The 13,315-nt window shown below is 34.4% G+C and overlaps 2 protein-coding genes across 2 annotated transcripts; one reads left to right on the forward strand and one right to left on the reverse strand.

Annotated features, from left to right (window-relative positions):
• Positions 1–3,484: 3,484 nt before the first annotated feature.
• On the forward strand, positions 3,485–5,674 carry LOC140824308 (exocyst complex component EXO70H1-like). The gene has a single exon (XM_073185911.1). It carries the CDS (start codon positions 3,557–3,559, stop codon positions 5,450–5,452), a length of 1,896 nt encoding a protein of 631 aa, XP_073042012.1. The 5' UTR covers positions 3,485–3,556; the 3' UTR covers positions 5,453–5,674.
• A 132-nt stretch (positions 5,675–5,806) lies between these two features.
• Positions 5,807–11,074, reverse strand: LOC140824314 (ubiquitin-conjugating enzyme E2 7-like). Its single transcript, XM_073185917.1, has 6 exons — positions 10,851–11,074; positions 10,629–10,731; positions 8,676–8,773; positions 8,500–8,600; positions 6,386–6,463; positions 5,807–6,134 (listed from the first exon to the last, which is right to left on the reverse strand). The coding sequence occupies exons 1-6, from the start codon at positions 10,900–10,902 to the stop codon at positions 6,057–6,059; spliced, it is 510 nt and encodes a 169-aa protein (XP_073042018.1). The 5' UTR covers positions 10,903–11,074; the 3' UTR covers positions 5,807–6,056.
• Between the last annotated feature and the right edge of the window lie 2,241 nt (positions 11,075–13,315).

The following is a 13,315-nucleotide window of genomic DNA, read 5'->3' on the forward strand; positions in this document are numbered from 1 at the left end:
GTTGAATATTGCCTTCACTATATATCATAAGATTTATCTTATGGATCTCATATGTGAAAAAGAAAAATTAAGCCAATTGTGTCGCTTGGATATACCGACGGGGCAATCGGCCATTTTCCGAAGAGGTCTTGCAAGTTAGAAGTTGGTTAGCGTAACCTTCGATCACGCTAATACCAATTGGAGTTTGAGTCTTGGATTACTCGGACTGACTGACAATAGTGCACGAATATGAAGGATTTTTGGTTTTGACTATACAATTTCTCATGAATTATTTTGCAATTTTCAAATTCCCAATATTTAGAGTTTTTTTGCATGTTACAAAAATATTTACAAATAAATCGGTTAACCTGTAATTAGGAGATGATGGAAGAAATATTAGTGGTTAAACATAACGATTATTGAGAAAAGATTTGAGTAACGATTATAATATATAGACTAGCGTCCAAAACGTACATGCGTTACTTGAAAATTATGGAGAAAATAAGTGGTAGAGTTAACCAACACACAACTAAAGAGTTTTAACTATAATATATAATGTGAGGCACGGTGCTTAAGAGGATAGGGTGAATGTCGATGCCATGAGATTGGATGGAAAATGAGCGATGCTTGTTAGGATTCTAGACGAAAAGAACATGAGTGAACTGATCTTACACCATAAGGAGAGGAATTAAAAAAATATTCAAGTATGAGACTGCGCAGTTGACGAATGTTTAAAAGATTTGATAGGTATTATTCATATAAAAAATGTGCATCTTCTTTTCAGTAGCTCATCACAAAAGAATTTCAAAATTAAGCGTGTTTGACTTGAATCAATTTTAGAATGGGTACATTTTAACGTTTTCAAATGAAATTTAATTTATTTAATCAACGAAATTAAGTATTAGTCAAATTGAATTTTATGATATATAATCCATGCATGCACGACAGTTTCATAAATGATATGATCAAAATTTCTTCTGCATTAATTTTTTTAAAAACAAAACAACACAAGACAAATTTCTTCTCCTTTGATTGAATACATACCAAAAATACTAGAGATGTATACATTTGAAATCGAAAAAATCATGCAATTTTTAACCGTACCTAAGTATCATAGAACGAAAAATCGAAAACATGGACAAATCGTCGCCCTTTTTTTCGAATATACATGATTTATCGCCGTAAACATGAACATAAATGCGGAAATTTAAAAATCAAATTAAATTACTTGTCGTAGACGTAATTTATCTTGAACTTATTTATAAAATTTGAAACTATGAATTGTTCCTCTTTGATCCTAAAATTCAAAACAATTAAATAAAAATATTAATCATGATATAGATCAATAATATATAATACGAAAAAAGTTGGTAGAAACAATTTCCTACCACACTAATGTGTTTTCGGACTTCATTTTGATTTGACTTTTGTTATTGGTTATAAGCCAGTCAGCGTATGTCATAATTTGACTTCGTTAACCGAATGAATCCCCACCCGAAAATTTCTCGAAAACATTAATTTTTTCGAAATAAATTTATTTAATTTCCCATATAATATAATTATCGAGCTAATTGCACCAACTTTTTGTCAAAATTTTAAAATCTAAACGACATAAACCTCCGTAAAAAATATATAAAGGCTACTACATTTATTTTTTAAAAATCAAAGGTATTTCACTGATATGTTATAAAAACTCAGGATTAAAAAAAACAATTAATTTTACATCGAGTATTTTTTTTTTGTTTTTCATCGGAAGTGTTGCTGCAATTAGCTCTATTATAATCACATCTAGTTCTCTCCCCAAAATATTCTATTATCAGAGTAGGTTTCTTGTGAGAGCATCTCACGAATTTTTATCTGTGAGACGAGTCAATCCTACCGATATTTACAATAAAAAATAATACTCTTAGCATAAAAAAATAATACTTTTTCATGGATGACCCAAATAAGAGATTTGTCTCATAATCACACAAATTTTTGTCCTATTATTATAATATAATTTAGTGAATATAATGTTTTAGAATATCTGAAAATATCCCATTACCAATTGTCAATCACACAAATATCAAAATTTATATTTTGTTTTTTTTGATAAAACAACTTTAAAGACAATAAAAATATTACATCTTGCTGGTCAGAAAATATTAATTAATTGAATTTAAGTCGTCTGATTTTAAAATCTTGATACGCCCTGATCCGAATATAATTTATTAGAATCTATCAATAAATCTTACAACAAGTCAGTGAATTATAATAAAAACTATCGACTTCGAAATTAAAAACAAAACTAGAAACTTTCGTGGAAGTGATGTAGGGCTGTTGAAAAGGACAAGAAAAATATAAAATTACTATAAGAAGTCAATGCTATACTTACATTAACGTGAGTCAATTTCACATATTTGATTTGTATGGATAGTTAGAAATACAATTACCGATATAGTAGTTTGTTATTGAGTCCTGCAATCACAACCATCATGATAGCTCATGTGACACTTACTGACAAAACTCCTCATATATGGCTGTAGACTTGCCCTGCTGATAGGAGTCCACAGTCAGGTGTGAGGAGTTCTGTCAGTAAGTGTCGCATGAGCTATTACGAGGGTTGTTATTGCATGATTCAAAAAAGGTATGCTCATGGACCTTAGAATACCCATGTTTCGAATCCTTGAGTGATTACAGGACTCAAAAGAGGTAGATCCATTACGTGTCAGGAGACTTAAAAAATTTAATTTATACTTGTGATAAAATAACAAATTCTTTATCCAAATATGGATCCTAATATGCATATAGATAGATATAACAATTAAGAAAGTTGAATATGTGTCCTACAAAAAATTGTGTGAACTTTGATGTAATTACATTGAAAGTCACATAAAAAAAATATAATACTGTCTAAATGAAATTTGGATAAAAGTCAATGGTTCTCTCGAGGAAAACCGCGTATGTGATTCGAGCGAGCTTACCTCTAATTACCACACGGTGTCAATGAAATTGCATGGCAATATTTGATTTTATTTTGAAAGTCTTGAAGAAAGAATAGTGGTAAAATGGAGTGAAATAAAATTTTAAGAAAATTGGATGGAAGTTTGATTTTATCTAGCGAAAGAAATCAAATTAATTAAAAATTATGTAACAAAATATTTGGCTATTTTGAAAAAGAAATATATATATGTAATTAAATATGCATACCATTTTCAAAACAAAAAAATCGAAAAACACGAACGTCACAATTAGGTATCGGACTTGAGATTGTTCAAAATTTGAGACTTTGATGTTAGAAAAGCTAAAAGCCATCGACGATATATCCCCGTTTTGATTCAAGTCAACTGTGAAACTAATTTATGTATGTACATGAAAGTGGACAAGTATTCTAAATATTTTGAATTGGTCAATGGATTTGGCCCCAATTTTCGAGTCAAACCTCAAATCAATAGCTTGCAATTTCTTTGATTTAAAGGAACAACTAAACTAAGTTAAACTCCCCCAGTCATCAGTTTGTAAGTGACAAAGACATCAAATATTTTAAAACCAAAAAAAAAAAAAAAGAGGAGAGGGAAAAAAAAAACCAAGAAACCAAATGGCAATTCAAGAAATCACAACACTCTCCACTCCCCAAAGAACAATGGGGAGTCTCTTACTTTTTTCCAGAACCAACAATGCAAATCAACCTTCTCTATCAACACCATCTTCGCCTTTGCCCACGCTCTCCAAATCGTTTATGCGAGAAAACATCAAGAAATCAGAGGCCATGATCCGAAAATGGGATCCTTCCAACCCTTCGATGGAGAAATTCATCGCGATTTTCCAAGAAAACAGGAAAGAGGCCAAGGAATTCGTCAGGTGTGTGAAGGACCTGCGCAGGGTAATGCATTTATTGATCTCGGAACATGCGAGTTCCGATCAGTTGGTCCTAGGGAACAAGTTGATGAAGATCGCCATGAAGCGGCTAGAGAAGGAGTTCTTTCAAATCCTATCTTCAAACAGGGAGTACTTGAATCCGGAATCCGTGTCGAGTGGATCATCACGACTATCTCGGTCCTTGTCGTTTGGAAACTCCGAAGACGACGAGGAGTATAACAACCTATCCAACGACGATGATGCTCCCATGTCGAAGGTGGAAAGAGTTATGTCGGACCTAAAACTGATTGCTGAAACCATGATCAGCTCAGGTTACGGCAAAGAGTGCCTCAAAATATACAGAATCACCCGAAAATCAATCTTAGACGAAGAACTCTACCGTCTCGGTGTGAAGACTCATCCGTCTACCCATGCAATCAACCGGCTGGGTTCGGAGGCTCTCGAGCATCAAATCGAAAAATGGATACTGGCTGCGAAGATTGCCGTAAGATCCCTCTTCCGTGGGGAAAGATCTCTTTGTGATCATGTTTTCTCTGCCTCAGAGACGATCAAACAAGCCTGTATCTCCCTTATAACAGTTGAAGGTTCTAGCAAATTGTTTAAATTCCCTGAAATAGTAGCTAAGAGCAAGCGATCACCAGAAAAGATTTTCCCATTGATGAACATGCATGAGACCATCTCCGAGCTCTGGACCGATATCGATTCTGTCTTCTCCTACGAATCACTCTCAGATATCAGAGTACAAGCTCTCTCCTCTCTTCACAAACTCAGAGACTCTGTTCAAACAATTCTCTCCGAATATGTTATGTCGATTCAAAAGAATTCGTCGAAAACCACGATACCTGGTGGTGGGATTCATCCGATGACATGTTCGGTTATGGATTACGTCTCGTCACTTGCGGACAACAGCGGGGCACTCTCAGAAATTATGGCAGAAGACCAAGAAACCATCGCCACGAGGTCGCCATTCCCAGAATCTTACTTCGACAGCTCGGCTCCGAATTCCTCTGTAGCCAGCCGCCTCGCCTGGATAATTCTCGTCCTTCTCTGCAAGCTCGACAGCAAAGCGGAGCTCTACAACGACGTGGGTTTATCATATCTCTTCTTAGCAAACAATCTCGAATATGTGCTCGAAAAAGCTAGCACGACGGCGTTGAAACTAATCTTAGGGGAAGAATGGCTGTCCAAACTCCAAAACAAGGTGAAACTATACGCAGCAAACTATGAATCAGTAGCTTGGAGCAAAACACTTTCATGTCTTCCGGCGGAGAACGTGGTGGCCGAAATGTCTCCCGGTACGATCAGCAAGTGTTTCAGGCAATTCAACTCCGTCTTCGAAGACGAATATCGAAAGCAAAGCTCGTGGGTCATCCCCGACTCAAAGCTCCGAGACGAGATCAAAGTGTCCATAGCGAGGAAACTCGTGCCGGCTTATAGGGAATTCTACGACAGTTACATGACAGTTTTGAGCAAGGAAAGCATCGACTTCGAAGTGTTGGCGAGGTTTTCACCCGACAATCTGGGAAACTACTTGTCAGATTTGTTTCATAACACTGCTGCTTTCGGACATTCATCTTCTTCTACCCAAACCGGCCGCATGTCGCGATGCCTTTGAACCAACAAATTACAATTTTTTTCTTTTGACCTTTTTAGTATATGATAAAGAACAAATAATTTCACGTTCAAGTCTGAGTAGAATTTGAACCTGATACGATATGAATTTTGAGACATAACCTTGTCACTATGGTTCAATTTTACTTTGGCAGTCTCGGGCGGAAATTTTTTTTGGGAACAAACGATTCGGTATAATTATATTTTTCATTCCTCTTGTTTGAGATCGAAACGATGTTGAACCCTCTTGTATTTTCGTGCCATTTCTCATCACTTCGCAACGATAATGTAATATCGGAGAAAAAAATTGTTTAAAATTCATAAATCAAGTTACCTTTTAGTTACGTCGCAAATAAGGAACATGGTTCGGAGCCCGAATAACAGGGACCAAATTTGCAATTATCTCATATAATCGTCATATGTATCATGTGTATGTGAAACTTTAACCGCAGAGAAGAGCTCTCCTATAGTAATGAATGCAGTATAATGCTCGGATGTAGTAAATTTACACGGTCCAAGAAACCAGCCAAACAATATCCCAACAGACCAAATATCTGTTAGCAAAACAGTCAAAACCAAACCAAGTTTCACTACAAGATATCACCAATTTACATCATTTCCTGTGATCGTCTTACACAACGACCGACTTTCTTCTTGAATTCGCCCCTTTGTTCTCTCCATTCCTTCTGCATAGAAATTGGAACGAATTATTCATTTTGATGGATGGATGGATTACAAGTCAAAGCATAGACAGTTAAACATGGAACGGAGTCGGAAAAAGTGACATCATCAACACGAACATGAGAATTAAAGAATGTTTTATGCAGAATATAATTTAAGATAGGGGCTCCTTTCAGAGCTTATAAGATCTCCTACAGTAGCAATCACATTTAAAAACTTGTCATAAAATCATAAAATCTAATGCATTTGAACTTACAGCAGCTTCCACATTGGCAGGAGACTCGTCATTTGGACTTGAAAGCATCGATATGATGCTTAGAACTATACTCTCAACCTGCAAACAACAGAATCATTTGCATAATTTTTTCTCACAGAATTATCATGGGCAGAACAACTGACGATGTATGGCATTTATCATAGAATAAAACGCTGTCACTGCTATAGAAGGAAAAATTTGGAAACTCCAAGTTTACATATGCTCAAGTATCAGTAAAAGAATTCAAAGAGAAAAAAAGCTTCCTTTAGCTCTAGATTTAAAAAATAAAAATAAAAAATTAGACAGAGAAACCAACAAATATTCACAAACAAGATGCTACTTGCAAAAGAGCATCCCAGGCAAGCTGGATTTTCTGACTTAACATGCTTGAATAGGTTATCCAACAAACTGAAAAATGAAAAGGTTCACCACTAACTCATTGCTACCCTCTACTAGTCAGAAACATAAACCAAAACCAAAACCAAAACCAAAATCAAAACCAACTTCACAATTGTTGGATAAAACAAATTCTTGAAATTCAACTTGATGCCAAGTCCCACACTATTTCAAATAGTTCTCCAAACCATCCCTTATTCCACGAAACCGGCACACTCAATCAGTGGAACGTCTCCTATTAGCTTATCCTTGCTATTTCAAAAGATAGAGATAGATGAAATAGAGTAGCACATGTGAAAAATAAAATATTGCAAAGACCATTCAACTCTTAATGAAAACTAGTACAACGACGCAACGCTATGTTTTTATAATTTATTTGATTTATATTTAAATGAGGATCAAAATATATTTATAAGAAATAATGAGTGACTACATTATAATTTTGATATATGAACAAAAAATAAATTAAAAAAGAATAAAAAAACCCAAACAAAAATTGAACCTACAACCTCATGATTAAGAAACATAGGCTTTATCCACTAAACTACATGCGACTTGCTTTTATTTTTTAACACTTTATTAATATATAATTAGTAATGTAGAGAGTGGGGGTGAAGGGTATTTTAGGTATTTTAAAAAACAGACCAAGGAAGTTACTCTAACCTACTCAGCCTTAATAAATAGTAAGAGATAATATTAGCTCTTGAATTATTGGACGGAATTTAACACTAACTTTGGCACTGGACAAAAGAACCCTCATTTGGAATCAAATGAATGGGTAAACATTCTCATACCCGTGGAAAAAAGACAAAAAAGAGAAGTTGCAAGTTCTTAAATCCACGTGCTTCTCCAAAACATCTCACAATTCTGCCAATCACGTTTTTTTTGCCGCATCCATGTGAAATGAAATATCGCGAAAAATAAAATAAAAAAGCGTGATTCACAAATAGTCGACGCTCACAACATATGGAAGGAAAAATAGCTAGTACAATCTCGACAAAGTAACAAGTTGACGAGAATCGCTTTCCAAACAATTTTTTATCCTAAATTCATCTGTAAATTGTAATAGTAGTTTTTTGAAGCACCAAGTTCAACGCAAGTTCCATTAATTAACAGCAAAATCATAAATAAAAAGAAAAAATTACCAAACAGGAGGGCCAACTATGAGAAAAAGCATATAAAGAGCATAAATAATCCGAATATATAAGTCCCTCTATGTTCTAGCTCTAACTGAAGACATACATCATGACTTGTCAAATAAAAATCAAACTCAAGAAATTTTCTCTAGTATAAATCAGGCTGGTTACAAAACCAATGCTCAATCAACAAATTATTCAGTCTCTCCTACTTTTAACAGTAACAGATCATTTAATTACTTATTACAGAGTTAGTTACCAAAAAAATGTTGAGGTCGAGGTAGGTTTCCTTTACCTCTAAAGAATTTCTCAAACCACAACCAGACAAAGGATCAACAAACTTTCAATTCAACAGATTCATTTCAAATACGACAATATTGTGGGAATTTCACTAGGCATTGATCAATGTTATAAAAATTGCAAAAGCATTGTAGCTAAAACTACTAATTTTTTTTTTACAAATTAACATGCTCAGTTTTGTACACGATTGTACATGAAAATTCAACTACAATAGACGAAAATCATAGCCACCGAAGAATGTATCACAAAATATGATATAGCAAAACTGATTCATGATTATACCGTGTGTACAGGAGACCAGCGTTCACTAGCATGCTCGTAGCCATTTGGATCATCTCCAGGGGGGTGAAGAATTGAAATGCAAACCTTCCCATCAGGATAAACTGCAATTTATGACTTCAAATCAGAACCCCGTGAACCATCTAATTTAACATTTTAAAAAGAGAATGAATACAAACCATTAGGATGCCAAATCTCAGAGATAAATTTCACTGTTGGAGGACTGTTTGGATAATTCATGGGGAAGCTCATGATGGCATTGAAGAAACCACTTTCACTGCATCCAAATTAAATATGACAATTAGAAGGAAGCACACAATAAGTTGTATTGTTATTAATAACATCCAAATTAACACAAAGACCAATCAGATTCTTAAATGCATAACCAGACGGCATGGTTATCCAAGCTCCAACATGTCAGTGCAACTGTCTTTTCATTTCATTACTATTTTATCCTCAATTCCATAGATTCACAAACAAATCACTATTCCAAAGTTAAATTGGCACATTATTTTCCACTGATTCAACATAAAAAAACTACATCATGCCTGTAGTTCAGCACCACATCTCTAATCCTTCACAATTGCTTAGTTCAAAAATTTCCACATGTGCTGCCACCATAAAACATATCATGGGTAACAGCTTAAATACAGATATTACAAGTCTTTCATTTAAACAAAAACACCAAACTGTTGATAATATTCTACGATCACCATAGGTCCCTAACTGTAGTTTTTGTTCTGAGCTGCCACGATTCAAGTTTCACTGAAATAGGTAACCTGTTAAACTCCAAATTTGGTCACTTCACATAAATATTATCTATTTGTACACAATTCATAAATACTTTTGCATGTTGCAGTAGACACCTCAACTAGTTCATGCAAACATTAATCCATAAAAAAAATTTCCATCACTGAACTAAACAAGATAACCAACTAAGACCACCACAGAAACCATCCATAAAAAACACCTCACAAGTCACTCCTACTCCTTGACTCTCGGATGGAAAGCAGCAGCCCAGAAAACTGGTCGTCGAGGTTGCGGAGACAGGCATGATGTTGGAAGCAGGTGGTAAGTGCAAAACGATGATATTAAATTAGAACTTTATCAAAATTGATAGATCTGAACATTAGTGGTTGAAAAAAGCTGGTGTTGGAAATCGGGAGCACAGAATAGGTAGCAAAAGGCGGAGCAGACAAAGGCAGGTTCTGTAGAGAATGACATTTGGATCTTGGGACTTGGATATTACACAAAAACAATCATGAAGAAATAGGATTGTTCATTCATAACAAAAAATACTGTAAAACAGCTCATGGTTCTGCACTATAGGTGGAAGAATGATTGGATGCTATAAAAATAATAAGTTTCAAAACATATTGAATGTTTCCTTTTAACTAGTAAGTTTCAAATCTAAACTTAAATTCAGAAAACAAAGGAAAGTAATGCGGACAAGTATAGCATGTCTGAGGAAGTCAACCTAAAGTAAAATGGAATTCCGAAACTCTAAGATTCAATTTGTGGATGGCATTGGATAGTTACAAACACACCTTGGAGATTTTGGATTACAACATAAGAATTAGGAAATACAACCAGACAATTCACATCATTACATATGCACCTATGTACATATGATTAAGAAAAACCAAAACTCAAAATAATCAACTTATAATTATAAATACCTTTAATACTAAAACACAAATTGTCATTTAAAACACATTTTAAATTATAATATGTGGTTACTATTTATTTATTTATTCAAATACTTGATTTACTAAATTGGATTACGCTTTAAACACGCTTAATATGGCCAACCATGATTTTAACCATTTTTCCGTTTTTGATCAAATCGTTGTGTTTTACACGCGCTTCATGCTTAATCTTCCATAATCGCCACATAATATCACATTTAGATAACGGAAAAGAGTATCTCATGTGCTGTAAGACCAAAATCCAAAAACACCAGCACATCAACTAAAACCCTTGCGAAAGAAGATTTATTAAAAACAAGAAAGAAAAAACCATAAAGCAAAACGATTGAATAACTAATCATACACGCATTCGAATTCTCATACCAACCAGGGGGATAAATATTCACGAATGTAACACAAAAAGAACATGATATATTTGCTCACTAGAGTGTGTCAGGGGGGCCAATTATCGTAACACTCCATTCAAACAGGTTGCTTTCATCCAACAAACCAGCCGAAAATCCATCCACGGGGTGTTTGCACAGATCTGAAAATCAATTCCCAGATCATTAAACCCACGAAATTTATCAAAGATTGGGAGAAAGAAAAGTCTATTCTATCAAGAAATCCAGAAAGAAAAACTGAAAATTCTTGACATATAAGTACCTTTAAGCTGCTTTTGCAGGAGGAGGCTACCTTGAGAGGATGAAGCCATCATTTTTCTCTGTTTAATTGGAATTTAGAGAAAATTTCAGGGGTACGAAAGAGGCGGAGAGGGTGGCAAAAATTACGGCCGTGAGGCTGACAGCTGTTTCAATGTCTTTATAATATGAAACACAAGATTTGCGGGCCACCTTTGGGCTGTAAAACGAGTTCACTGCGGTTCATAAAAGGCGTACAAAGGGAATGGAAGCACGGGCCACCTTTCCAATATATATATTAGGATAGCTCCTCGATATTTGGCAAAAATTTGTGTGAGGTGGTCTCACGGGTCATATTTTGTGAGACGATCTTTAATTTGGGTAATCCAAACGTATTTCTTTTTATGCAAGAGTATTACTTTTTTGGTGAATATGGGTAGGGTTGACCGTCTCAGAGATTGAGGGCCGTGATTCGAGCGCTTGTCTGCGCATGATTGACATACCCATTAAAAAAATGTTTGAAAAATATTTATTACATATTTGTTTATAGTTTGCATGCAACTCATGATTTGAATCGACAACAATATCTACATTCAAGTTGCTTGAAAATCCTTAGAATATCTCAGTTCATTTATTTTATCAGAATTGCAAACATGATTGATTTGACGACATTTTGAACAAGTTGATTATTTTACAAAATATTATAATTAGTGGTAATTATACGACAATGAACTTAAGAATTACGTTTCGACCGATATCCTAATAAAAATAATTATTGCACCTTAATTGTAAGAGCCCTATAACCAATTTGGGCCCAGCCCATTTCACTTTATTAATTAACACAACTTATGCAATGTATTCTGCGTACAACATAAGAAAGAAATCTCTTATTGCCTTGCACCCCATCGCTTTTCTCTCCTCTTTCTGCAGTAGTCGCGAGGCGCCGCCAGCGGCCGGAGAAGCGGGGCAGCAGCTAGCAACATTCTTCATCCAGTCTATTAGCCTCTTTCCTGCCATGAATCGGACGGTCACAAGCTCGATCGGCTTGTTTTCCATCAACTGGTGGAAGCCTTAGGTTTTCCCATGTTATCTAGCTTGTTTTTTTGATTATGAACAGTGATTCCTGGCTAGTCATCTATGCGAGATCATCGTTGTGCGTTTAGCCTCGATTCTTGAGATATTAAACTTGAAATTCCAGATTTTGAATGGGCTTATAGAATGAGAATTCGATTTTTAACCGCTCCGATTTAAATTGTTTTAGTCAGTTGGAATTCAATATATTGAAGTATATAACTAATTTATATGGTAGGTTATATCGTTTGGCGATTTCATCAGAAAGTTCTTAAGAAATTATTATGGTATTATAAGTTTTAATTTATGTACGCTCAAACCTATTATTCGATAGATGTTGTTTACTATTATGTCCTTGAATGTTTATTTTGATGCATGCATGCATTAATTGTTTGACTGTCATTTGACGGCGATTTATATTGATTCTGTTAAAATATATACTGAGTCATCAGAGGGACGAGTGAGTTAGGATTAACCACATTTCCAGATGACAGTTAGGGACGAGCGACTTACTCGCATTCTCGATGCTACGTGCATGAACATTTTTAAACTCGTTTTCGCTGTCTATACTAATTAATACTTGTTGTTTGGTAATTAAATATTAATTAGAAGCACAAGCCCTCACATCAATAATATATAATTATATTATATTTAAAAAAATTAGCATTTTGGGCACGAATTCATCTCACAAAATGTTCAAACATATCCAAATTCGATACTTTTCTCATATGAGTGAAATATATTTCGAAACGATTTTATTTGTTTACCTTCCTCTTTATAATCCATATATTTCTTTGTTTCCCTTGTCAAGTTAAATGGTTGAATTCACAATTTGCCCTCGCTATATTAAATATTTTCTTTTTCTTGGAATTTTTTTAAAAAGTAAGAAACATGGGAAACATGAAGATCAAGTCTTAAATATTATAAGCGTAAGCATACTTAATCGAATAGTAATCATAATTATCTCAATTTAAATAATGGATAAAATAATACGTAAATATAACAAATTTAAGATGGAATGCATAAAATTTGATGTTTTTCTCGTACAAGATTTGATACGAATTATTCTTGATCTTCTTGTGGTTTTGGCTTCTATTTGTGTAGTGAAATGCAACTTTGAAGTATGCAATTCTCACATGATTTGTGGACATTGCCGGGAAAAAAATTATATACATGTTATATCAAGTGTGTTTTGCTATAATCGTCCTTACGGGTCTTCCCATTTTGTCTATTTTAGTGGCCAACAACACATTTCATGATAAGCAAGGAACCTTGCCTTGGATATCCAAGCCATATAAATATATTCAGCCCAACCTTGGCCTACGTTGGATCCATGCATCCCTAAGAACTAGTGGTTTCATCTTGAAAATATGATCAACCACTAAGATTAATATTATTTTAACTCATAGTTTGATGTAT

This window comes from Primulina eburnea, chromosome 1 (assembly GCF_022965805.1).
Source record: "Primulina eburnea isolate SZY01 chromosome 1, ASM2296580v1, whole genome shotgun sequence".
Lineage (NCBI taxonomy): Eukaryota > Viridiplantae > Streptophyta > Magnoliopsida > Lamiales > Gesneriaceae > Primulina > Primulina eburnea.

Bases quoted from the DNA above. Each gene is read 5' to 3' on its own strand.
- LOC140824308 (XM_073185911.1), top strand. From the start codon at position 3,557: ATGGCAATTCAAGAAATCACAACACTCTCCACTCCCCAAAGAACAATG.
- LOC140824314 (XM_073185917.1), bottom strand. From the start codon at position 10,902: ATGATGGCTTCATCCTCTCAAGGTAGCCTCCTCCTGCAAAAGCAGCTT. The intron at 10,732-10,850 runs GTACTTATATGT...ATTGATTTTCAG, and splicing joins CCTGCAAAAGCAGCTTAAAG to ATCTGTGCAAACACCCCGTG. The intron at 6,464-8,499 runs GTATAATCATGA...TGTTGTTTGCAG, and splicing joins GCTGGTCTCCTGTACACACG to GTTGAGAGTATAGTTCTAAG.